A 25,427-nucleotide genomic window follows, 5' to 3' on the forward strand; every position below is an offset into this window, starting at 1 on the left:
AACTGGTCCCTTCTCCCATTACTTCTGATTGGGCATCCAAAACTCAGAGCCAGGTTATTTATAGACAGGCCCACAGCAGGGGAGGGGGAAAGCTAGTGTTTATAAACATGGGGTCACCTGGGTCTAAGAGGTCCAGAGAGAGAGGGGCTGTGGAGGGAGACGGGCTTGCCCCTGAGGATGGGAGACAGAGAGCTGGTCCAACCCTACTGAAGGGAAGGGGGCGGGTGGGTGCACTCAGATGCTGGATCACGCGTGCCCCAATGCGTGGGCCATATGCAAATTGCATGCAAATCAGCGAGTGCACCAGCAGAGAGTTCTTGGTGGGCGGGACTCTCGTGGGCCTCCCGGGTCTAGTGGTCTGAGAGCTGGGGGTCCGCCCCGTCGGGGCCCACCGGAGGGAGAGGCCAAGTCTCACAAGTCCCTCCCCCCAACCCTGGTCTCGTTCGGAGCCAAAGCGAATTCTGGAGAAAGAACTCGCAATCCTAGGGAAGGGGAGGTACGCCCCTCGGCCCCTTCCCGCGCCACTCCCGCTTCCCCACCCCGTGTCCGTTGTTGCAGAAGAGAGGTGTCGGGTTACCGCCGCGGGGGCTATAGTTAGCCGCGGGACTTTGTTGATCGGCTAGAGTCCCGGGACAGCGCAGCACCCGCCGGGACTTAAGCCCCCCGCCGGCCCGAGCGGTCAGTGTTCCTTCCCGCCGTCGTCCCTGAAACTTCCAGGTGGGTCCCTGGCTCTCCGCCCCCTCCCCTCTCCGGGCGGAGCCAAATGATGGCTCCGCCTTTACCATCGCAAGAAAGCCCCCGAGCAGAAGACGCGGAGCATGGGGGCTAGTGGGAATCTGGGGAGCGGAGCCCTGGGGTTGTGCGGGGTACACAATGAAATCTAAGGCCCCGCCCACTCCCTTAGGCCCGCCCTTGGCCCCGCCCACACCCGCTTGGGCCGGATCCTGGACGAGACCCTTCACACCCGAGAGGAAGGGACCCTGGTCTTTGTCTCCCAGCCCATCGCTAGTGCTGCCCTCTTCATCTGGACCTCGCCCACCCTTGAGTCGCCCCCAGGAAGGATGCTGGCGGCTTTGCTGATGGCTCTCAGCTACCTCGGCCTCCATGCCCTCTGGCAGGTAACTGGGAGAACCTACTACTGCTACAAAGGGAACAGGTCAGGGGCAGACCCGGAAGAGGTGGACTGGGAGGCTGACTCCTCAAAAATCTTCCCCACGTACTCTTCTCTAGGATCCCAGTCCTCTTAATCCTCTTCTTCTCAGGAACCTCCATCCCTAGAGGGAGCCCCAGGTTCTTACTATCTCTCCCAGAACCTCCACCTCCATACACTGGTCCTCTTAGGATCTTCCTTCATATCGTTCCTCCCCACGTCCTGTCTGCCCCCGCAGGCTCAGCCCAGGCAAACTGGCTTGGGCCACCTGTGTGCTGCCCTCCTGCAACCCCTCCCAGACCAGGGCTTGACCTCCCCCCCCCCCCCCCCCCCCCCCCACCGCATGTTTTGGAATATGGGCTTCTAAAGCAGGAGAGGACTCAGGAGTCTCAGAGATTACAATGTCTTGGTGTGCTGGCATGAAGGGGGAAGAGAATCTAAGGATGGGGACTGGGTCAGGTCATCAGACATTGGCTGTATATTTGTATATCACCTGTATCCTGAGTCTTAGAGCCAGAACAGCGCTTGGAAGTCATCTAGCGCCATTTCCTACCAGGTGCAGAACTTCTCTAATGACAAAATGACCCCTTCACACTGTACGGAAGTGAAGATCTATATGCTGTCCTCACAATATCCCTGTGAGGTTGGAAGTATCCTCAGTTTATACGTGGAGAACCTGAAACTCAGAAAAGTTAAGAGACTAGCCCAAGATCCCACAGCTAGTAGGCAGGGAAGTCACAATTTGAACCCACGTCTGTCTCCAGTGCTGTGCTATTTAAGCCCTTGAGCTCTTGCCAAGTTGCATACACTAGATAGTTGCTCCTAGAAACGAGATACTGATGTTTCTGGACTGATCTGCCACCAGGGCCCTGTCCAGTGCTCTGAACGTCTCCCCTTTCCTATGCGGCTCCTCTCTTTCCTACATTTGTAGGCTCAGGCTGTTCCCATCCTGCCCCTGGGCCTGGCTCCAGACACCTTCGACGATGCTTATGTGGGCTGTGCCGAGGAGATGGAAGAGAAGGCGGTCCCTCTGCTGAAGGAGGAGATGGCCCGCCACGCCCTGCTGCGGGAGTCCTGGGAGGCAGCCCGGGAGGCCTGGGAGCACAAGCACCGAGGGCTCCCCCTGCCCCCTGGCTTCAAAGCGCAGCACGGAATCGCCGTCATGGTCTACACCAACTCATCTAACACTTTGTACTGGGAGCTGAACCAGGCGGTGCGGACCGGTGGCAGCTCCCAGGAGTTCTACATGAAGCACTTCCCCTTCAAGGCCCTGCATTTCTACCTCACCCGGGCCCTGCAGCTGCTGCAGGGCAGTGGGGGCTGCAGCAAGGGACCTGGAGAGGTGGTGTTCCGAGGCGTGGGCACCCTCCACTTTGAACCCAAGAGACTGGGGGACTCTGTCCGCTTGGGCCAGTTTGCTTCCAGCTCCCTGGATGAGGCAGTGGCCCGCAGATTTGGGAATGTCACCTTCTTCTCTCTAAGGACTTGCTTCGGGGCCCCTATCCAGGCCTTGTCTGTCTTTCCTGAGGAGCGTGAGGTGCTGATCCCCCCCCATGAAGTCTTCTTGGTCACCAGGTTCTCCCAGGATGGAGCCCAGAGCCTGGTGACTCTCTGGAGCTATAATCAGACCTGCAGCCACTTTAACTGCGCCTATCTGGGTGGTGAGCCATGCATGAGGGAAGCAGGACCGGCAGGGTGGGGGAAATAAGCTAGGACGCCCCTTCGGGACACCGGCTTGGTTCATGGGGGAGTTGAGGGCTAGAAGTCAGCTGGAGTTGCTGTTCTATGTGACAGGTTCAGCCAGCTTTTAGAAGGTCTTAGAAGTGTTTTCTGGATCTATGAACATTCTCAAGTGATTCTGTGAATGCTCTCAAAATGTTCTATCCGCTGTACAGTCTAATTGACCACAAGAACCTGGTTGAGGTTGATAAGCAGAGGAAAGTGACAGGGGTGCTGCTTCAGATCTCAGGAGGCCCTGGGCTTAATGGGGTTGACAGGCCGTGTATATGGTGTTCCTAAGTGCTGAGGCAGGGACAGATGGAGGAGCAGCAGGGGCCAGGCCGGGAGCGGTGATGGATCAGCAATCTGGGGAGATTTCCCAGGGGCAGGAAGAGGAAAGAAAGCCAGAAGTCAGCGTTTAGAAGGGAAGTTGGATTGAGAAGGGGAATGGCCCACACCAGGGCCTGGTGGGAAGGGAAGCTTGGGGTGTGAGGACCTATCCACGCGGAAGGCTCACCGTGCCGTCTGTTGCAGGGGAGAAGAGACGCGGCTGTGTGTCTGTACAAGGTGAGTAGCCCGCTGCCCCCTCCCTCAGCTGCTTCAACGCCCCCCAGCCCTGCTGACCCCTCGCCTTCTTCTCTTCTCTCTCCAGCAGGAGGGCAGCCAGATTCTACCCCCAAGGGGGACTTCTCTCTGCTTTCCTGGAAGACCCTGCTCTTTGCCCCTGGGGGCTTCCAGCTCTCAGGAGCTGGGCCCTGAAAGCCCACTGTCTGCCACTAGGAGTCCTAGGAACTCATGATCTTCCATTGAAGAAGGGGGCTTCGAATGGCCTCAAAGCGAGAATGTGGTTTCGGACCCAGCCCTAGCAGCCATTTCCCCAGGGATGGGGACCTACCCAGCCATCTCCCCTCCCAACCAGGATGTGGGGGGATCTGAGGCCCTGGCAGGATGGAGGGAGTGCTGCTATGTGGTAGGGATTCCCCGGGACAAGCAAGGGTGGTACTATGATGGCCACTCAATTAAACAGTATTGCAGTGTGGTGACATCACATTTCCTGACTGGTTTATTCCATGAGACTAGACCATCTACCCTGCTCTGGCCTTGTGAGACTCAAAGACTGAGGGACTAAAAGGATGACTTCTTGATCACTCCTAGACATGGTCCCCTGTGCAGACCCCTGTCATAAACCAGAACTTGCAAACCCAGGAGCTTTAACAGCCAGAGATTCCTCACAACCTCCCTGAAGGAAGGAAGGAAGGAAGGAAAGAAGGAAGGAAGGGGGACAGATGGATTCACTGGCCCATTTGTCAGATGAGGAATGCAAAGACAAGGAAGGAAGCAACTTGCTCAAGGTCAAAGAGTTAGTATTGAAACCAGGCTCCCTTCTTCCCAGTCCAGAACTCTTTCCTTGAAAGATTTGAAAGAACTCAAAGTAGGAGCCTAAGCCCCAGACACCTGGGACCCCACAGCAAGACATTTCTCTCTGTCCTGCTCCCACAAGAGTCCATTTCAAGGGTGAGGGGAGGGAAATCTCGAAACCTGAAGAGACAGAGGTTCTTACACACTCTGGAGGCATCTGACATCCAGAACAGAAACTTTATTGAGGCAAGTAAAGCAGCAGAGTCTTCTAAATGACACTTACCCTCACCCATCTAGGTGGCTCTACCTAGCAACAGAAGAAGGGACCCTCCCACTGCATCAGGACCCCCCCTTGATCCCCAAATCTTTCTCCTGGGGCAAGTCCCCTGCTGTCTCTGATTCTTGCTCCCTGTGCACTAACACGTGAGCTGGGGAGGAAGGGCCAGACTCTCCAGAAGCTGGAGTCCTAGACCCTCCAGCATCCTTAAGCCCAGTTTCTGAAGGTATCTGGGTCCCCACAATCCCTGGCACTGTCAGCTCTGGGGTTTCAGGGATGGGGGGCCCAGATTCTGGAAGCTGTTATGCACTCGGGTGATATAGCGACTGAGGATGCGGGCACCTTCGGGTGTTCGGGGTGTCCCTCCCTCTGCCAGAGTCCTCCGCACACCAGCCACCTCGCTTTGTAGGCGAGACACAGTCTTGGTCAGCTCCGTCAGTCTGTTGCCCAGGTCTGGGGTTTGGGGGAAGTTGTTGATGGGGAGGTCTCTCAGAAGATGAGCCTGCCCTGAACCACTTCTCCCCTCACAACAGAACCCCAGGGGACATCATGCCTATGGGTCCTGAGGGAGTAGAACTGGAGACAGTGAGAGACTGGTTCACAGGCTGGGGGTCAGGAGCAGGCAGAGTCTGGGGCAGATAAATCTGAATGGGACTCAGATGGTCATGGGTTTAGAAGGTAGAAAGAAGGAAAGTTTTGTGGGCCAGAGAAGGGATCAGGAGTCACAGGGATGGGCAAGTTTTTAGTGGGTAGAGATTTGGTCTCTGCCCTTGTCAGCCCTGTTCCCGTCTACCCATCCTCAGGGCCCAGTTTGAATTACACCTCTGCTTTCTCCAATTTCTGGTCCTCTATCCTTCTACCTTTCCACCAGCGTCTCAAAATAATAGGTTCTCTATCTCCCTTGGGCTCCCATTGCAATTTGGTTCTCTCCTAACTAAGCCCTATCTGCCTACAAAGATGGTTTCTCTGTCTCACCAGACAGAAAGCTTCCCCCTCCCCGCCCCGTGTCTCTGCTCTACACATTCCCCCTCTCTCAAAGATAAGGCTGGAACAAAGGGGACGTGGTGATGAATGTTGATTGAATGAGTGAATTAGAGACTGAGTGAATGAACGAAAAATGAGTTAAGTGAGTGAGCCAATGGGTAAGAGAGTGAATGAGTCAACGAACACAGGGATGAAGGATTGAATGAAATGAGTGGAATAAATATCTGAATGGCTCAGAGTCATTGAGGAGGAAGGCCACACTGCAGGGTGCAAGCCTGGTGTTTGGTATTTATTCCCACAATGCAACGGGGAAGGCTTGGGGGTGAGCCACTAACCTTTCTGCCTGGTCTCCTCAAACTCCCGCTGGGCTGTCTCTATGTAGCGCTGTACCAGGGCCTTGATGACTCGGAGGCGGTAGGATCCGTTCTCTCCTTCCCCAGGCCCTGCCCCTGTCCCGGGATTGGCCTGGGATGGGAAGACCAGAGGGTGAGAGAGACTCTACCCACCCCGGCCATTCTGTAATCATTGTGTCCTCTCCCAGATGATAAAGGATGGAGGCCAAGTCTGCAGACGTTTCTGTCCTGGAGGCCACATAGCTAGACCCTGGTGCAGTCCTGGAAGGCAGAAGGAGGCCGAAGCTGAGCAAAGGCTGAGTGGAAGAGAGCTGGGGTGGGCGGGTGAGGGGTGGAGGGTGGTGCAGAGGGGGGTGGGGGGCAGAGACAAAAATGTTGAGTCAGGCACAGTTGAGTTCTCTCTCCTGCCACCAACCGTACCTTGGTTTTCTTGAGTTAGTCCAGGTTAAGCCTGACCTTCAAACGCTGCAGAGGGGGAAAGTAGGGGATGTGGGGAGGCATCTGCATGGAAATCATCATGTGAATTGGAATGATTGGTTTGGGGTCCAGGTATAGGCCCCGCAACAGTACCAAGAGGGCAAGCAGGACATACGGATGGGGCAGACAGTGGAGAGAGTACAGAGGTGTAGCAGGCAAAGGGCTAGACTGAGAAGCTTTGGCCCAAATCCCAGCTCAGTCACTTAGCAGCTCTGCGCCTCAGGCAAGTTATTCAATTTCTTCAGGCCTGAGGGTCTCCAAATTGAAGACAGAAGTGGTAGTAATGCCTACGTCTCAGGTCAATACTTCCCTGGCAGAGAGTAGGGGCTCTCTAAATGCTTAGGAAAGAATTATTTTTATCTAGTTTTATCTTCTCTCTAAATATTTTATAGTTAGCATATTTACTCATAAAAAAAAAAGCAAAGCATTTTATTAAATATTCTCAGGGGAAAGATGGGATTGACCAAGCTGGGGCAGGCAGAAGTATGAGAGAGAATGATAGGCCTTTTACAGCTACAGAGTATATAAAGCATTTTCCTTGTATAAAATAAGGAATAAGAACTTAGGGAGGCCGTTTCCTGAGGATGCAGGACAGGGGGGAAGGGACATCTAATTGGATCAGAAGACACTAGCGAGGTGGGGGCAGCTGGGAGAAGGGTGGGACTCCAGTGGGCAAGATCCCAGCCAGCTAGTGTGGGGGGATCCGGCTGGACACAGTGGCTCTGCCCATCCAGGACTGGGCACAGGCCCCGAGAATTGGGCACAACCTCAGTTGAAGAAGCGGAGTCTCATCCTAGGGTAGAGCAGCCCTGACAGACGGTCTGCACATAGGCATCCGGCAGCCTGGACAGGAACAGGAAGTGACTGGGGGAAAAGGGTGGTAATTCCAGAATTTGGAGGCAGAGGTCCATTAGGGTGAAGGAGGTGTCCACGTGGGATCGCCCAGAGCCAGGGAGTGGGGGGAATCCCGGGCGTTTTAGTGTCTGGTAAGCGTTCTGTTTTCCCCATGCTGAGCACATGCAGTTTCCTGTGCCGAGAACTCCCCTCTCCACTATCTGCCCACCAACCTCCTGTTTACCCTTCAGGGTTCTGTTCTGCTCTCAAGGGCTCTGGGAAGCTCCCTGGTTCCTGAGTCTGGATCCGGGGCCTGTCCTCTGTGCTCCAGGAGCGCGCTGTGCTTCTCTCTACTGTGGGCTTGTCCTGGGCAATTACCGTCCGTTTCCTTCTGCTACGCTAGACTGGCAGCACCCAGAGGGACCACCGTTCTGCAGATCTTTATTTCCAGTAGAGGTGTTGGTAAGTGTTTGTTGAACAAACTATGGACCAATCAGGGGATCCAGGGACCTCAGAGCTCCAGAGTTGGCCTATGGCCCCCAAAGAGCTGGCCCGGAGTCCCTGGCTTAGAGAGATCCTCAGGTAACATATTTTAAAGGGAACAGATAGGACCCCCTATGGACCTGGCCTTAACGCTGGTCTGAAATAGGCTGGGGCTCCCACTCCAAGCCTGGGTCAGGGAACAGATAGCGAGAGATAAGGGAGCCAGCCCTTTAGAGGCTCGGCCTCCTCTCTTAGGCCTCTATCAGCTGTTTAATTTCCCAGTTTGTGGGGCATTTTCCCTTGGTTTCTTAATTTTTTTTTTTTTTTTAATGTTCAACTCTTTCTTGGCTCAGTTTAGGGCAAAGAAGTTTGTCTGAAGTCTGGAGCTTTTTTTTTTTTTTATAAAAAAATTTATAAAATTTATTTTATTTTTCTTTTTTATTGTATAAAAAATTTGTGTAATAATAGTGATAAAAATATAATACTGAGGGGCACCTGGGTGGCTCAGTCAGTTAAGCGTCTGCCTTCGGCTCAGGTCATGATCCTGGGGTCCTGGGATCGAGCCCACATTGGGCTCCCTGCTCAGCGGGAAACCAGCTTCTCCCTCTCCTCCCCACTGTGCTCTCTCTTTCTCTCAAATAAATAAATAAAAATCTTAAAAAAAGCTTTAAAAAATAATACTGAAAAGGATTGCTTGGGGGAGTAGGGGTTTCCTGATGCTTCTATGGCTCAGCGGGGGCTGGAGCGGCTACGTAAGGCTGCAGGACAGGTCTGAGCCAAATAGGGTGCCCGTGGCTTGGGAGCAGGGCGGTATGGATTTCTGTTTAAGCCGGGTGACCCACGGTTGGAAATCTAGGAAACATCCAGAGCCAGGAACAGGGAAGGGCAGCCAGGTGCGAGAGGAGGATGTGGGAAATAGCTTTGTGGGGAATGTACCAGAAAGACAAAGGGTGTGCAGACAAACAGGCGGTGTAGACAATACAGTTGGAGGCCCGGCGTGACAAAGCCCAACGACAAGCAGAGGACATACTCACGTAGGTAGGGACTGGCCGATAGTCTGGCTTCTTGGTTTGGCAGCAGGAACAGCAACAGCAGATGAAGCGGAAAATTCTCCTGAGGGATTCGGAGGGGGCTGGAAAGCGGTTAGGCAGGGGAGGGGTCTAGGGAACTGGGCGGGGGCAGCTGGGTGCTTGGGAGGCAGGGAGTGAGAGCTCTGAGGGTATCACCTGAGCAGGTAGCAGGGGGAGGGCAGGATGTTGAAGGGCACAGGCAGCGTCAGGCGCTCCCGGAAGTAGGACAGGTGAGCGTGGAGCGATCGGACCTCCACATCTGTGTCATCCTGCGGCCAGGAGGCAGGGGCTCTGCAAGGGCCACTCTGATACTCAGCCCTCCTGCCCGCCCCATCTGCCCCCAGCTCCCCCGGTCTCCACGCCTCTTCTTCTGCAGTGTGCCCACCGCTGTCTTCTCCCCATTCCCATCTATCACCACATTCTCCTGCCTGGCTCCCCGTTCCCTCTCTTCCTCCCCATTGTCTTTCATCCTCTGACATCCAATTCCTGCCCAGGCTCTTCTCCAGCCACAAACCCTAGCCCCTCCATCTTCCCTGTCCCTTCTCGTGTTCCCATCTACTTTTCCACAATGCACCCTTCCTCCCAACCAAGAAGGAGAAAGAGCACCAGACTTGGGTCTGGAGAAACGAGTAGCCATTACTAAGACCTCATTTTGAAGATGAAGAAAATGAGGCCTGGAAAGGAACCCTTGCCCCAAACCACAAAACAAGAGCGGAGGCCGAGTGGGAACCCAAGTGTTTCGACTTCTTGCATTCTTTTCCTCTCCATCCCTGGGTCCCTTCTTCTCCCTGGCCTCAGCTGGCCCCGGCTCACCTCAGTCTTCTGGAAGGAGTTGGTTATCATGGCAATGAGCATGTTGAGCAGCACAATGACCATGACGATGGTAAAGATGCCGTAGAGGGCCCGGCCCACGAATTCAGGCACCAGAAACTGAGGCATGTCTATGACGCTGTGCTCCTCCATGCCAAACATGGTCTAGAACAGAAATTGGAATGTCTCGTTGAAACTGGCGTGCAGGGCCGAGCAAAGGATAGGATGTGAGGGGCGGGAGGAGAGCCTGAGTGCCACCCAGACACGCTCCTCCTCACCCTCCAGGACTCAGCCAAGGGCGTTCTGATTCCATGAAGCCCTTTGGACCATCCTGGCCCGTACTGACTCTTGTTATTTCTGAGCTCACACTCATTTTTTCAGTAAACCAATATTTACTGAGCATATAGTAGAGCCAAAGGTGCTAAGGATGGTAGCCTTGAGGGAGTGGGGGCATGAAGACCAGTTAAGAAACTTGTCATGGTTGGGGTGCCTGGGTGGCTCAGGCAGTTGGGCGTCTGACTCTTGATTTCAGCTCAGGTCATGATCTCGGAGTTGTGGGATCAAGCCCTGTGCGGGGCTCTGCGCTGAGCATGGAGCCTGCTTGGGATTCTCTCTCTCCCTCTCTCTCTGCACCCTCCCCCAGCTTGTGCATGCTGTCTCTTTCTCTGTAAAAAAGAAGAAAGAAAGAAAAAGAAAGAAAGAAAGAAAGAAGGAAGGAAGGAAGGAAGGAAGAAAAAGAGAAGAAAGAAAAGAAAGAAAGAAAAGAAACAAAGGAACAAAGAAAAGAAACTTGTCATGGTCTGGGTGAGATGGGATGGTGATTTGGACCACAGCAGTGGCAACTCCAGTGCCGCCTCTTCCAGGAAGCCCCTCTGAACTCCCTTCTCTACCCCCAGTGGAATGTGCATATCTTTTAGTCCCTCACAGACCCGACTACATTCTCCCTCCTCTTGCATTAATTTGTGAATCTGTCTTACTCCGTCCATCTCAGTGCCAGTTCAGGCCTTGATTACTGCAACCGCCCCTGTGGCTGGTCTCGGCTTCAGTCTCTTGTTATTCCATCCTCCATGTGGCATCCAAGGTGTTCTTTCTAATAGCTGATCGGAGGTATTGTACTTCTGCTTGTCAAACTTTAAACGTTCCTAATTGCTCTCAGTCCAGATGCCTACCATGCAACCTCCCTGAGACGGTTAGCAGAAATGTCTTTGACTGAATTAGGTGTCACCCATGAATAAACAGCATGGGAGGGCTCATGCTGTCTGTGCCACCGTGCAGTGACCGGTGGCACCAGGACCCACGAAGCAGACTGGCATGAATGGTTGCTGCCCCTGGTGTTAAGATTCATAGTTGAAACTGTGCAAGGTCAGTTCCTTTAAGCTAGCATCCTGAACGTGGGATGTGAACAAAGGTTCTTAGTAAGAGAACTGGTCTGAATAAAGCCTCCATTTACACTGGAACCAATGACAAAGCCTTGACCAATATCCACAGGCCCTAGCGTGGCTCCTTCGGCATCATCAATAAAACCATCCCATAATTGCACTCATGAAGAATTTATAATGGAATCATTGCTTGAAAGGCCACCGGGAGCAACCTGGCCGGCCTGAGAAAGCCCAAGCTTCTCAGGAGGACATTCATGAGCTCTGTGACCTGGGGCTCTACCCTCTCCAGCTTCCTCTCTCTCAGGATTGCCTCCACATGCCAACCGTGGAAGACATCTTGCAATTCTTCAACCAGACGCCCCAGCTTTTCCCTTTCTGCCCAGGATGCCCTGCACCTTCTCTGAAGCCCATAATCCTTAGAGGTGGAGTCCAGATACTCCCTTTTCTATGAAATCTTTCCTGATTACCCAAGGCAGAGGAAGGGGCTTTCCCCTCTGGGGATCCTCAACATAAGCCCTCCTTCCTCACAGCACTTAGTGCCCCAGATTGAGCTTATTTGTGCACACTGGTTATCTTCGTCATGAGACTGGGTCTGGTTCACTGCCTCTGTCTCTGCTTTCAGTGCTGGGGACAGGACTTACTATGAAGAAGGCGTCAGTAAATGGGTGTGAACTCAACAACAATAACAAAAAGCCCACCACAACTGAATGACAAAGTGAATGGGCATAAAATGTGGGCAAATGAACGAATGGACAGTGAGTGAGTGAATAAACAAATACAAGAATAATTGGCCATATTTGGGAAGAACTGAGCATCAAAAAGAATAATGAACTGTAATGAATTCTTAAAAAAAAGTCTTTGTGTCCTTAGTGACTTTCAGAAAAGAAGAGAGCACTTCTTTATAGAAGGACGCCACAAATAAATGTAGAAAGAACAGCAGTAGAAGATCACCAAGATTCATCTAGGGATGCTAAAGCCACAGTCAAAGTTGCGAGGGAACAGGTTAGTCACACGGTCTCCACATATCTTTCCGTTGCTAAAAGAGCATCCTTAGTAACTTTGCAGTGAAGAGGTTTGCTAGGCCAGTAGGCCTAGCTACACTGACATCTTCTGTCTCCTGATGTGATGCAGTGGAAAACCCACATCATCAACTAGGTTGTATTCTGTCAAAATTGCTTAACTTGAATCTTACCACAGGAACTAGTCTGATAAATCCCAACTATGGAACACTTGCTACAATATACCTTGATCTGTTCTTAAAAAAAGTTCATTTGTCATGAAAGACAAAGAAAAGGTAGAGGGTATGTTGCAGATTAAAGGAGACTAAAGAGGTAATGACAACAAAATGTAACACATGGCTCCAGATCGGATTTCAGATTTTTAAAAAGCTAGAAAGACTTTTTCCTGGCAGGGGGATATGGGGGCGCAACTGGGAAAATCTGAGTAAGAACTGTACAGTAAATAATAATTTGGGATCAATATCAAATTATTTGTTTATTTTTAAATTTTTTTTGAAAGTAAGCTCTATGCCCAATGTGGGGTTTGAACTCATGACCCTGGGAGAAAGAATCACGTGGGATGTAGAGCCTACTTTAAAAAGAAAGAAAGAAAGAAAAATAAATAAATAAATTTAAGATTTTATTTATTTGAGAGAGAGAGAGAAAGAAAGCACGTGCGAGCACATGAGCGGGGGAGGGGCAGGGGGAGAGGGAGAAGCAGGCCCCCAGCTGATCAGGGAGCCTGACATGGGGCTTGATCCCAGGACCCTGAGATCATGACCTGAGGTGAAGGCAGACACTTAACCGACTGAAACTTAACCAACTGAACCACCCAGGCGCCCCAAAATAAATTAATTTTTTGAGTGTGATAATGGTTTTTTGGTTATGCTCTTAGGAAATCTCCTGAAATATTTAGGGATGAAATGTCATGATGTTTGCAACTTACTTTTAAATGTTTCGAGGGAAAAAAAAAAGAGTAAGGAGAACAATAGATGGAGCAAAATGTGACAAAATATCATCAATTGATGGAGCTAGGTAAAGGGATTATGGGTGTCCACTGTGCTTTTAACTGTTTCATAGGATTGACAGTTTTCAAAATAATAAGTTTGGGAAGAAAGTGAGTAAATGAATGAGTTAACAAACAAATGAATAAGTGTGAATCAGTGAGAGAGTGAATTAATTATTGCCCAAACAAGAGATTAATTATGAGTGAATAGATGAGGAAGGAGGGGAAGGCAGAGGTGATCACTAAGCTCCAGGCTTCTCCGTCCCAGACTCCCACCTGCCCATCTTGCTTCTGCCCCAGCATACTTGCCCAGCCGCTCTGTCTCCTGGTAGGGCACATAGATGCTGTTGAGACCACAAAGGAAGGCGGTCAGGATGATCATGAGGATGAACATGAACCTGGCAAGGGAGGGGAAGAGGAGGGGTCAGAGAAAGTCTTCACCTTGGGAGAAGTCAGGTTCTGGGAAGAGGGATCGGGCGATGCCCTCCCAAGCTCAGTATCTCTTGACAAGTATTCCGTTTGGACTATGAAGAATAGAGAAAGTCGGGGCGCCTGGGTGGCTCAGTCGGTAAGCGTCTGCCTTCGGCTCGGGTCATGATCCCGGGGTCCTGGGATCGAGCCCCGCATCGGGCTCCCTGCTCCGCGGGAAGCCTGCTTCTCCCTCTCCCACTCCCCCTGCTTGTGTTCCCTCTCTCGCTGTGTTTCTCTCTGTCAAATAAATAAATAAAATCTTAAAAAAAAAAAAAAAAGAATAGAGAAAGTAGGGATGGGAAAGGAGAAGTCATTTAAAATGGTGCCAGGGGCACCTAGGTGGCTCAGTTGGTTGAGAATCTGGCTCCTGATTTCGGCTCAGGTCATGATCTCAGGGTCCTGGGATTGAGCTCCTCGGGTTCTGTGCTCAGCAGGGAGTCTGCCTAAGGATTCTCTCCCTCTCTCCCTCTCCCTCTGCCTACCTCCCCCCCTACCCCCACTCATATGCACACGCTCTCTCTAAAATAAATGAATAAATCTTAAAAAAATAAATTAAAATGGTGCCAAAGCAGGAGCTCTTCCTTGAGAATGAAGGGTATTGAATTGAAGCAATCAAATCTGGGGATGGGCCAGTCTCCCAGGCAGGGACTGAAATGCTGAGATGTGGTTCAAGGATGAGTGAACCTTGAGTCCGATTGCACAGGATTTACCATCAGCAGAGTTAGAGCCAGAGGTGAGCATGGGTTAGGCTACAACAGGGGTGGGGTGGGGGAGGGGGAGCTGGGTGGCAGAGGGCTAGGGAATTTTACAAGGAGATCCAGTGGAGTCTATGACAGGGGAGGATGCTCTGAGCAGGGATAGTGTGCACCGGATCATGTCGTCAATCATCTTGCCAATGGAAATCTGCAGAGTGCCCAGTGACTCATGGGCCAGCAGAATGTAGGCCAGACGGGTGAAGCTGAGCATGCTGGTGACAGCAAAAAGCACCTCTGCCAAGAACTGGGGGTCCTCGGTGTGCCACTCACTTCGCTCTGTGCGGGGTGGAATGGGGGCTGAGGCTGAGAGCCAGGGGACAGAAGGGATCGGGGGATTCAAGCTGAGTCGGGGGGCACTCACCAGCCGCGGTGAAATAGTGGCAGGCAGCGCCATCCGGGGCATCCTGGCAGTGCGCGTGGGCAAGTCCGGCCAGAAGGAGGCACAGTGCGAAGGCCGCCAGGTACAGGGACAGGATGACCATGTCCAGGAAGTTCCACCAGTCCAGGACGTAACTGCGCAGGCCCTCGATCCACACCTCCTTGCACTCAAACCACAGGAAGCCTGAAGGAGGTGGTAGGGGGAGAGCTAGGTTATGGTGTGGGGGCACCTACCCACGGCGGGGGCAGAGAGCTAAACTATCACGGGGACAGAGTTGATAAAACATAAACATGCAATCTACGTAAGGACAAAATGATCCTCCGTGAAAATAAAAAACACTCCTGGGGCGCCTCAGTGGCTCAGTGGGTTGAGCCTCGGACTCTTGATTTCGGCTCAGGTCATGGTCTCAGGGTCGTGAGATGGAGCCCCGTGACAGGCTCTGTGCTGGGTGTGGAGCCTGCTTAAAATCGTCTCTCTCCCTCTCCCTCTGCCCCTCCCCACCTCGCTCCTGTGCTCTCTCTCAAACAAACAAACAAATAAAAGCTTCCTGGCTGATGCAGACTCATCTATGGTGTGGCCTGCATCGATGACCCCAGGCAGCTGATATGTATAAACTATACCTGGGAGAGGCTGGGGCTGGGAGGGAATGATTTAAATCTGTTTCTCCCTGCCTTCCACCGAACAAATACTGGACAAATATTTCGAGAATATTGATTTGAAGGGGCTCCAGATTATCTGCCTGCTCTGAGAGCCAGACCTGGGGATGGGGGTGGTTATGGGAGCTGGACCCTATTAGCCAGGTAATCCTGCTGTATTGTACCCTTCTCCATTCCCTAGATACAAGTGTGTGCTGTTTCCGTCTGCCTAGAAGGCCCTTCCACACCGGTTTGAAGCTGGGCTCACCTTTATGGCCCAGGTCAAATACTACCTCCTCTGCGAAGCCTTCTCTAAGCAGGTGGGGTGAGTTGCCCCTTGCACTCGGCTCTCACAGCTTCTTTTAGATCTCTGTGATGCCATCAACCACGGGGCACTGCGGGATATCTCTTCCTGGGTCTGCCTCCCCTCACTTCCCCTGAACTTTGCAGCCCTTAAGGGCAGGGACTGTGTCTGATTCATCTCCTTGTCCACAGTGCACAGCGCAAGGCCTAGGAGTCACTATTAAACCAACATTCATTAAGCTGCTACCATGTGCCAGTGGGGCTCGGTGGTGAATAAGACAAATACAGCCCCTGGCCTCCCAGGATGCCAGCGAGGGAGACAGACAAGTAACCTAGTGGTTACAATCCAGTGTGGTAAATGCTCAGATTGAGCAGCAGAGGAATAGAGAGGCTGTTACGGGAGTGGTTAGAAACGGATCCTCACCCTGATTTGGGGGCCAGGGAAAGCTTCTCAAAGAAAGTGACCTTTAAGCTGAGTTTGGAAGGAGGGGCGGGGAGAGCCGGCCAGGTGACAGGGCTGTGTGGGCAGGGGCCGGGGCTGGGAGACTATCTCGGGAGCCTGGGGTAGATGTTGCATGGGTGGATGGAACCAAATTTAATCGATCCTGGCTTCACTCACAGTAGGGTAGCAACAAGCACTTCGTGCATGAAGAAATGCAGAGTTTGGTTTCTTAAGACGTTTCTTCCCCCATGGGCAGGAACAGAATTGGCTTTATTTCCACTTAGCATAGGTCCATCATGTTTAGTAAATCATTGGATGGGAAACTTTTCCTCTTGGACTGCTCTTGTTTTCTTCCCCAGAGTTTCTTGGCCAGGTTTCCTTTTGGTCATCAAGGCCTTGGTACAAGGTGGAGCAGTGGATTTGGTGGTGGTAGCTTGGGGAGATTTGCTAACTAAGCTAGAGCAGAATGAGGGGAGGACAGCTGAGGAAGCGGCCAACAGCCCAGCCCGCCGAGCTGACCCGCCAGAGGCTAGGTAAGGCTCTGGGGATTCTCGTAATTGCCTTTGCTGAATTGTTTAAGAATACTTGATTCTGCTCTAGAAGAAAACTAATGGAATGAATGAAACTTATACACTGAGCATAGATAAGTTAGTTATTTGGGTGACATATTGAACAAATAAAATGAGTAGAGCATATGTGTGTGAACATACATAGAAAGGGATGGGTAGACTCTAAATATTCACGATATACTGAATATACATGCGGCAGAAGAAGCTCTTAGGACTCACCAGCTTTTAAGTCAGCTACCCACTGGTAATACCCATTCTGGCCCTCTGTGTCCTCTGCACAAGGATTGCAAAGGAAACACAGAGCTGCCCATCAGGATGATTAGCAAGCTTCAGCTGTGGCCAAACGTATTTGCCCCCACGTCTCTCCCATAGATGAAGTGTTGGGGCCAGGCAACCTCTCGCTGTTGTAGCCCCTGCTTGGACCTCAACTCTGCTCCCCCTAACCACACCATCCTAAGCATACCATTTAGGGATTTAATAAACTGTATGAATTAGGCATCTCAATTTGGTCCATGAGCCATTCTGTTCCATGACTTTTGGGACCAGATTGCCTGATGGTGTACTGGTAGGCTACCATGACAACCAGGGTGACTTCCCACCTGACACTATGGACCCGTGTCTTATTTGTGAGAGGATAGGGAGGTCCAGAGTGTTATCACAGGGATAGATCCCCTAACTAGGGGTGAACGGAAAAGGTCCTTTGGTGTGGGAGAGCCCAGGGGGGTTTGGTTATATGTTCAGGGCACATCCACAGGGAGAGGGCCCCCTCATTGGAATACTTATTTTGAAGAACAGCGAGGCAGCCCACCAAGGGAACAGCTACAAAAAAAAAAAAAAAAAAGGCCCCACACATGTACCTGTGACCCAAACCATGTGTAGGGAAGTCTCCCAGATGCTCTGGCTGCAGCCTCGGAAGGTACTCAGCTGTGTCTCCATGGCCAGGGACTCGCCCAGCAGGAAGATGAGGAACCACAGATAGGAGGCCAAGTGCAGCAAGAACTTCAGCACTGGGATCTTCAGTAGGCGGCCCAGCTTGGGGGCAAGGAGGGAAAGCGTGGTTCTCAGAGACCGTTCACATCTCCCCCCTTCCTGGGAGAACTTCCAGACTCCTCCTTTCACACATGCACGTATTCAGGCATTTATTGAGAATGTACTACATTTCATATCTATTTCCTTCACAACTGTATGAGTATTACTATTCTCCGTTTTCTCAGCTAAGAAACTGAGGATCATAGAAGTGAAGGAACTTCCCCTTGGAGGTCCCACAGCCTCCTTGAGTTCAAGCTCAACCAAGTTAAAAAATAAATTCATCATCTTCTATCCCAAACTTCTTCCTTCTTGTCCTCCTGTGTCCCCATCTTCCTAACTCCTGCCCCATCCCCTCAATCCTCATGCCTCTAGTAGAGAGAACTTTCTAAAATACACAACTAATGGGATCACTCCCTTGATTAAAATCCTACACTGGCTTCCATCACTGCTTATAAGGCTCTGCTAGATCTGGCCCCTGCCTGCTTCCCACCACTTGCTATTTCTACTTATGCTTTAGCAACACAGACATTCTTTCAGTTTCACTAATCCTTTATGTTCTCCCTCCCCTGGACCTTCCAATACCCTGCTCCTGCTCTCTGGAGGACGGCTTTCCCTGGTCCTCATCTGGCTGACATCACTTGCTCTTCATTAAATCCCTAGGGCCAGGCATAATGCCCGGCTCACAGCAGGGTTTCAAGGAGATACTTGTTGAGATGAAGGAATAAAAACATCTGAGTCCGTAAAGGCTCTCAAAGAACCTGTAGGCTGGGGCGGGAGTCTCTTTAGGAGAGTATGGGCTTGTATATGAAGATTAGGCTTTGGAGGCTGAGAGACCTCAGTTTAAATCCTGGCTGTGCTGTTCCTGTGTACCCCGGACAAAAAGAGCACTTCTGTTCTCCGTGCCTCCTCTATAAATCAGCGTCAGACCGACTTCCCAGGGCCACTTCAGGTGACTCAAAGAGCATATTCGCCAAGCGCTCAATAAATGGCAGTTATCATTAACTTTATTCCCAGTACCCGGGACTTGGGTGCCAGTCAGTAGCCAAGGCAGAGGAAGGGCGTGGTGAGGAAGATGAGGAAGGCGACAAAGAGCTTCCAGATGGTGGTGCTTCCACGCCAGCCAGCCAGGTTCCCACACCAGATGGAGGACAGGACTTGCTGGCAGGTGGGGTGTGCTACAAACTAAGCAGAGAGGGCGCATGAGCAGAGTGGGTGGTTACCAGGCAGGGAAGAGAGGGAGGGAGCCAGCTGGGTACGTAGTCCTTCCTTCCCTGCCACAAAGATTGAGTCATATTTCTTTTCTTCTCAGGCCACCTAGCTCAGAAGAAAGGCAACTCATTTGCCGTGTGACCTTGGGCAGACCCCAGACCCCACCCCTCTTTGGGTCTTGGTTTCCTAGTCTATGAAAGAGAAGCTGAACTCAAAGATTTTTCTGCACTCTCCGGATCCCACATTTTTTTCTTTTTTCTAAGTAATCTCTGTACCCAACATGGGACTCAAACTCACAACCCAGAGATCAAGAGTCCAATGTTCTACTGGCTGAGCCAGCCAGGCACCTCCAGATCCCACATTCTTGAACTTAAGGCAGTGATGGGTGGAACTAGGTACCCAAGGCCCAGAACCCTCAGGGGCCCTGTCTTGTTAGAGATGTGGGGCACCAGTCCTGAGGAGGGGAGGAGCAGGGAAAATAGGGTGGTGTCTTGGAGGGCAGGGCCAGGGAAGCTGTTATGAAGGAAGGTTTTTGGTTTAGCTCCTGGTGGGACAGGATATCTGAGAGTGGGTGAGAGGGAGGAGTAAAGGGTGGGGAGGCTAGAAAAGGAGCATGTCTTTAGCTTACAGAGACAGGCATCTAATGAGGTGGGGAATAATGGAATCACTTTATATCTAAGCCCTCAGAGAGCTAATCTTGCTGAATAGAGAGAGATACTGAAGTCTAACAACAGAAGACTGGACCAAACTTACTGCATAGGCCAGAGACAGAGCTGAGTAAAACCCAGATGTCTGGGCTGAAGGTAGGGTCCTGGTGGGTCATGGGACTTCCAAGGGTTGGGGAGAGGTTAGGGGCTTAGACTAAAGGTTAAGAAGGGAGGTGAGGAGACCCAGAGGGCCAAGGGCCTAGATGGAAGAGTGCTTGGGATTAGAGTCTTGGAAGGCAGGGAGAGGACTTATTTGGGCTGCACCAGGGCATACCCAGCCTTGCCTGGGCGGGGATCGGGGCAGGGGTGGGGGAGGTAGGTAGGGCCCAGCTGACCCGCTTCTGGTTGTAGTTGACGGTCAGTTGCAGCCTCGCCAGGTTGGGGATGCCTTCCTCAAAGGCCTGGCCTAGGCCCTCAGCCTCGGGTTCAGTCTCGCATCCTCGCGCTGGTCATTGAGCACCGCAGTGACCTCGCTCTGGTTCTGGCACATGTCCAGCAGTTCAAAGCCGTAGTCCTGGCTCAGCGCCTCCAGAGCAATGTACTCGGGCTGCAGGGGAGCCGGTGTGTGTGGCCACCCTGAGGCCCCAGCCCCGTTAAGTCAGCCCCACCTTCCCAGCAGCGGGCCTGGGCCCCCTCTGTCCTGCTGCGGGCCCTCACTTCCCCACATGTGGTGTCACCCTGAGTCGTCTGTTCCTTTGTCCTCTGCCACCCCAAAGCTCTCCTCCTTGCTCTGAGGTGCCTCTTGTGTCAGCTTTGCTTTTCTGGTGCTCCGTCTACCTCATCCCTAGGTCATTACAGCCCAAACCCCGCTGCCATCTTTGTACCTCCCCCCTCCAGTCCGTTTCCCGGCCCACTTCTCGTCCTGCTCTGCGTGCCTCTTGTGGGTTCATTTCGTTCGTTTTTTTTTTTTTTGAGCGCCTACCTTACCTGAGAAGCTGTCAGTTTTAGCAGCAGACACGGGTAGGACAGTTCTTGCCTCCACTTACCCAGCCTGGCCTTGATTTTACTCAGGGCCCCAATCCCAGGGAGAATCCAGGCAAGAATTCCAGGAGGTGAGGCCCGAGCCCAGCAAGGTCCCTCAGGTGGTGTCGCATGGGGCACGGGGCTTCCCCTTGCCAGGCCTGGAGAATCTCTGCTGCCTCCTTCTGTGGGGCTGCTGCGAGCACGGAGGGAGAGTCCTTCGGAAGGACCCCTCTTTCCTGCTACTTGTGAAGTGGGAGCTCTGAGTCTTCCACAACTCTGGTGAAGCAGCATGCTCTTTCCCCGGCTCACCTGGCATGGACCGCGTCCTGCCTTCGGCCTCTGTTTCAATAGCCTTGTCTGTGTCCCTGCCTAATGGTGATCTTGAGCATGGGGACCAAGTCTGCCTGGCACAGAGGGGATGTTGGTGGATGAGTGAGGGACGGAATGGGGCTGGTGGTAATCAAGGCTCCTGACAAGTCCCTGCCACTGGGCCTCCCCACCTCCCCTTCACACGTTCTCTGTCCTGCATGGGCCCCCGCACTCATCGCCATGTCGAGTTTTTCTACCCAACAGCCTTTGCTTACACTGCACCCCTACTGCAAATATCCTCCCGACTCCTCTTCACTTTAAACCGCCTGGCTGTGCAGCCAAGATTAATTCTGCTTCTTCAAAGGAGTCTGTCCTGAGCACAATAGCTGTAGCCCCCGACCTCTCTTTTCTGGGTTTTAGAAGCCATGTAGCATTCTCCATAGAGGCACAAAGGGAAGCTGAGCATCCTAGGAGTGGCTTGTCCACCTCACTCTGCCCTTCCCTGCTTGGGATCACAAGCTTGGGGCCCCAACACACAATGCTCAATGTGGGACCTCACAGGAGGTATTCAGAAAGGACGGGTTCCACTGAATGTCATCTCTCTCTCGCTGCTTTTCTATCTGTGTCCTCCCTCCTCCCTTAGACCAAGGGTATCCCTAGCATGGGGTCTGTGCTGCCCCCATAAAACTAGGTGCCCCTAGAGTGATGGCTCTCTGCCATTAGAATGAGATTCTCCCTTCAGGGTGGGATTCTGTAACTACCCATGAAAATGGAGGGGTACACAGGTCATGATCTCGGGGTTCTGGGATCCAGCCCCGAATCGGGCTCCCTGCTCAGCAGGGAGCCTGCTTCTCCCTCTCCCTCTGCCCCTCCTCCCCGCTTGTGCTCTCTCTCTCTGTCTCAAATAAATGGATAAAATCTTAAAACAACAACAAAATGGAGGGTTACTGAGAACAGAACAAGGCCTCATCATCTTTCTGTTGTTTTCCACGCCCCAGGACCCCCGCCCCAGGCCCACCCCTGCCCATGTGAAAGGACAGATATGGGTGACCACAGGCAGGGGGGGAAGTATGAGACTCCGACCTTAAACTCAGGCTCCTTGCGCGCAAGACGCCTGAGCTCCCGGCTGAGCTGGAAGGCGACCAGCATAGCGTCCTCACTGGCCAGCGACAGGTGGGCCCTGCTGGCCATGCCGCGGTAGGTGTTGATGCGGGACAGGGAGAACTTCAGCAGGTCCTAGCGGCGGGCGTTGCTGCACTCGAGGCAGGCGCAGGAGACCAGGTGGGGGCGGGCGATGGTGTGGCCCTGGGCCATGAGCAGCTGGGCGATCTCATACAAGTCCTTCTGGCAGGCCAGGGTGAGCGGAGTGACGCCAGGGGCAAAGCGCGAGCCATCGATCGACGAGTCAAAGAAGGCCAGTGAGAAAGACCTCGTGTCCACTTTGCGGCCCTTCTCCCGTTCCAGCCGGGCCAGCAGGCGCCGCACTGCGGCCGGCTGGTTTGTGTCCACCGCCACCAGCAGGGCCTCGTGGATCTGCCAGACGTCAAACTTGACATTGGCCAACAGCACATCAGTGATGGCTTCGTGGCCCAGCCGGATGGCCAGATTGAGAGCTTCCCTCCAGCAGCGGTCCTCGGCCTCCTCCACGTTCCTCAGGGGCCCGCCTGGCCCACTGCCCGACGCCTCGACCCCCGACTCCAGCAGCTGCTGCACTAGGCCCAGGTGCCCCTCCTGGATGGCGGCCAGGAGTGGAGGTGGGAACCTCAGCTTCTTGTTCGCGATCTCCGTCCAGGTGGGCTGTGGCTGGATGAAGGACGGAGAGAGCAAAGGACCTCCTTTGCTGTGGGGCCTCCCTCACCCTTCCACCTTTAAGCCCTCGGCCCAGACACCATACGAGTTTGCTTTCGCCCAAAAGCATACTAACAATGTCGTTTTCGAAGTACACTTAATGTAGTGCTTATATATGCTTCTTTTCTGAGCACTTCCCAAATACAGCAACTCACTCTTTACAATAACCCTGTGAGGTAGGAGCGATCACGCCCCCTTCAGCAGGAGAGGAAACTGAGGTACAGATATGCTAAGCCACTCAGATGAGATGGGGACCCAGCAGTCTGGCTGAGGAGCTGGTGTTCTTAACTCCCCTTTATGCTACTTCTCAACTCAAATAGGAATTATTGTTACTAGTTTTGGACTTCTGGAATCTTTACTCATTCAAAACACCCAAAATGTGGGATATAATAATGTAAACAAATAAATGATTCCATTTTTTTTCTTTTAAGGAAAATAAGAATGCTACCACCTTTATCTATGTATTACTCTGAAATTAATTTCTATATCAAATATACATGCTATACTCTAGTATATTATGGTTTATCTAATGTAATCATCTTACATAATGAAAATATGAATGTTCCCCAAAAGATTATGTCTGTATAGGGGATAAATTTCATTTCCACATTTTCTAGGAATCAATCATTTTGGAAACACCCTTTCATACCATAATAATAGTTTCTTGTATAGATTTGTTGTTAACAAATACCCCTTTTATTGAAATACTGATATTTAGAGAATTGGTCTTGGTTGAAAAAAAGCATCCTTTTCTTTTTTTTAAAGATTTTATTTATTTATTTGAGACAGAGAGAATGAGAGACAGAGAGCATGAGAGGGAGGAGGGTCAGAGGGAGAAGCAGACTCCCCATCGAGCAGGGAGCCCGATGCGGGACTCGATCCAGGGACTCCAGGATCATGACCTGAGCCGAAGGCAGTCGCTTAACCAACTGAGCCACCCAGGCGCCCAAAAAGCATCCTTTTCTTTTAAAAAAAGTTGGCTGTACAAAAACTCTACAAATTTATTTTTACAGTTCTAGAGGTTAGAATTCAGAAATCTGTATCATTGGGCTAAAAAGTCAAGGTGTTGGCAGGACAGGGTGGCTCTAAGGGAGAATCCAATCCAGCTTCTAGAGCTATGTTCCTTGCATTCCTTAGTTTACGGCCACCTCCTTCATCTTAAAAGCCAGCAGCACTGAAGATTACAAACATTTCCTTCGTCACCATTTTATTGTGTAGATTCTTAGGTGAGGAAGGGCCAGGACTGGGTCCTGCCAGGGTCCCCCTTCCTCAGCACAGCTGCCACCCTCAACAGGAACCCACACACAGTGGGCCAACATAGGTACTCTGAGAAGGGGTGGGTTAAAGCAGGTGGATGGGCTGCACGGGGAGTCTAACACAGGATCTGCCCAGGACCCAGCTCCCATTTTGTTGATTTCCTCTCCCAGCTGCCCATCCCTCTGAGAGTCCCAGAGCCTCCGAAGGACAGGTCCACGCAGAGGGTCTTTGACCTGGGCTTTCTCACAGTCCCTTAGCTCTGTCCAGGACTCCTAGCAGATCCTAATGCTCCTCCCACCAACCTTTCCTGGCTTTGTCCTCTCCTACTTTGGGTAGCATTTCTCTCTCAGTGCTGCCTCGTCACTCTCTTGTACCGGGCCTAGCCCCCCTCACTGCTCTTCTCTCTGGGCCCAGGCTTGGGGCTCCAGGGGCTCTCCTCCACCAACATGGCAATATCCATCACCTGCACGGTGACTGGAATGTCCTCTCTGCCCCTGTGGCTCAATCTATTGTTTTAATTATGGCCAGAAATGGGAGCAGGATGAGGGAAAGTAGGAGAGCAGGCCTCTTACCGTGAGGAGGTCCATGGCTGCACCCGCCTATGCTGGTAGGGACCAAAGGACTTAATTCCTGCTCTGTCTGCTCCCCTGACTGTGCCGCTTCCTCTTTCCTACCCTTGAGTTCAAAACCCCGCCCTGGGCCCTCCCTTTGCCAGGACCAGCTGCTCCCCCTCTGCCCTGTACCCTGGAGACCAGAGGAACTGGTAAGTACCACACAGTGGAAACTTCTGGGAAAGGGGAGAGGACATAGTTGCTCAAGAAAGGTGGGAATAGAATTGAGAATATCACAGGTGGAGGGGACCTTAGAGACCCTCTGGTCCAACTGTCACATTGTACAGATGGGGACTGGGATTTGCCCAAGGTTCCACAGCCGAGCCTAGACCCATTCCTTAGTCATCAACCCATCTGATCCCTAGAATAGCTCTGCAAGCAGGAGGACGGCGGTTTTCTGTTACTGAGGGTTAATTCTGGGTCCAGGATGAAGAACTTGCTTCAAGTCACACAGTAACACCGTTACCTGATCGTACCTAGGGAGGGAACCCACAAAGGATACTGGGAGTTAAGGTCATGGGATGTTGGAAGTTAGTCTCGTGCTCAAAAATCACTCTCAACTTCCCAGTATATCACAAGATCTTATCTGCCAGGCAGTGCTTTTGTTTCATTTGGTCTCAGTTTTCCTTTTAGGAAAATGGGCATGAGGATGCGCATCACTCACTGAAAGGAAGACATTCTGGATTATGTCCCAAAGCCCTAGAGAAATCACCAGTTCTACCCAAGAAGTTCTAAAGGGGAAAAGGATGGAGCTGTCTTGGGGGAAGTGGGGGCCATGGTGACAGAAGCCTTGACAACCGGGAGTGGAGAGCAGGCTGGGCCCAGAGGTGCCCTCAGGCAGAGTCCTAAGGGAATGAGTGGAAAGAAAGGAGGAAGGCAGCTGGGCCTTATCAGCTCTTAGCTGTCGCAAGACCCACTCCCCAGTTTTAGTCACAGAGGGCACGGGGCCAAAACCATGGCACCTCAGGGCTCATGTCTGCGGGACCTCCCCACACATGCTGGCATGTTCTTCTACTTCTCCTGCTGAGAAGTACAACTGGC

At 52.1% G+C, this 25,427-nt stretch overlaps 2 protein-coding genes across 3 annotated transcripts in view; one reads left to right on the plus strand and one right to left on the minus strand.

Annotated features, from left to right (window-relative positions):
• Window positions 1–329: 329 nt before the first annotated feature.
• Window positions 330–4,469, plus strand: ART5 (ADP-ribosyltransferase 5). 2 transcript variants are annotated; one of them, XM_034995041.1, is made up of 5 exons: window positions 330–717; window positions 905–1,118; window positions 2,082–2,811; window positions 3,404–3,436; window positions 3,525–4,469. In XM_034995041.1, exons 2-5 carry the CDS (start codon window positions 1,062–1,064, stop codon window positions 3,626–3,628), a joined length of 924 nt encoding a protein of 307 aa, XP_034850932.1. In that variant the 5' UTR covers window positions 330–717; window positions 905–1,061; the 3' UTR covers window positions 3,629–4,469. The 2 variants fall into 2 exon arrangements, with proteins under 2 accessions (XP_034850932.1, XP_034850931.1); XM_034995040.1 differs by having other exon boundaries at window positions 331–717; window positions 3,522–4,469.
• A 98-nt stretch (window positions 4,470–4,567) lies between these two features.
• LOC118004075 (short transient receptor potential channel 2) overlaps window positions 4,568–25,427 on the minus strand; it is a 39,971-nt gene continuing 19,111 nt past the window's right edge. Inside the window, 16 exon segments of the mRNA XM_034995221.1 lie at window positions 4,568–4,794; window positions 4,797–4,958; window positions 5,825–5,954; window positions 8,671–8,749; window positions 8,863–8,975; window positions 9,520–9,712; window positions 13,205–13,297; window positions 14,239–14,401; window positions 14,487–14,687; window positions 17,311–17,485; window positions 18,500–18,664; window positions 19,734–19,834; window positions 19,837–19,945; window positions 21,754–22,473; window positions 24,519–24,540; window positions 24,542–24,562. Coding sequence (XP_034851112.1) covers window positions 4,568–4,794; window positions 4,797–4,958; window positions 5,825–5,954; window positions 8,671–8,749; window positions 8,863–8,975; window positions 9,520–9,712; window positions 13,205–13,297; window positions 14,239–14,401; window positions 14,487–14,687; window positions 17,311–17,485; window positions 18,500–18,664; window positions 19,734–19,834; window positions 19,837–19,945; window positions 21,754–22,473; window positions 24,519–24,540; window positions 24,542–24,562 — 2,674 coding nt within the window.

This window comes from Mirounga leonina, unplaced genomic scaffold (assembly GCF_011800145.1).
Source record: "Mirounga leonina isolate KUSES-001 unplaced genomic scaffold, KU_Mleo_1.0 Mir_92, whole genome shotgun sequence".
NCBI lineage: Eukaryota > Metazoa > Chordata > Mammalia > Carnivora > Phocidae > Mirounga > Mirounga leonina.

What these genes read in the sequence shown, in the direction of transcription:
- ART5 (XM_034995040.1), top strand. Translation starts at nt 1,062, where the DNA reads ATGCTGGCGGCTTTGCTGATGGCTCTCAGCTACCTCGGCCTCCATGCC. An exon ending in GCCTCCATGCCCTCTGGCAG is followed by an intron (nt 1,119 to 2,081) that starts GTAACTGGGAGA and finishes CTACATTTGTAG; the next exon opens with GCTCAGGCTGTTCCCATCCT. An exon ending in CGGCTGTGTGTCTGTACAAG is followed by an intron (nt 3,437 to 3,521) that starts GTGAGTAGCCCG and finishes TTCTCTCTCCAG; the next exon opens with CAGGAGGGCAGCCAGATTCT.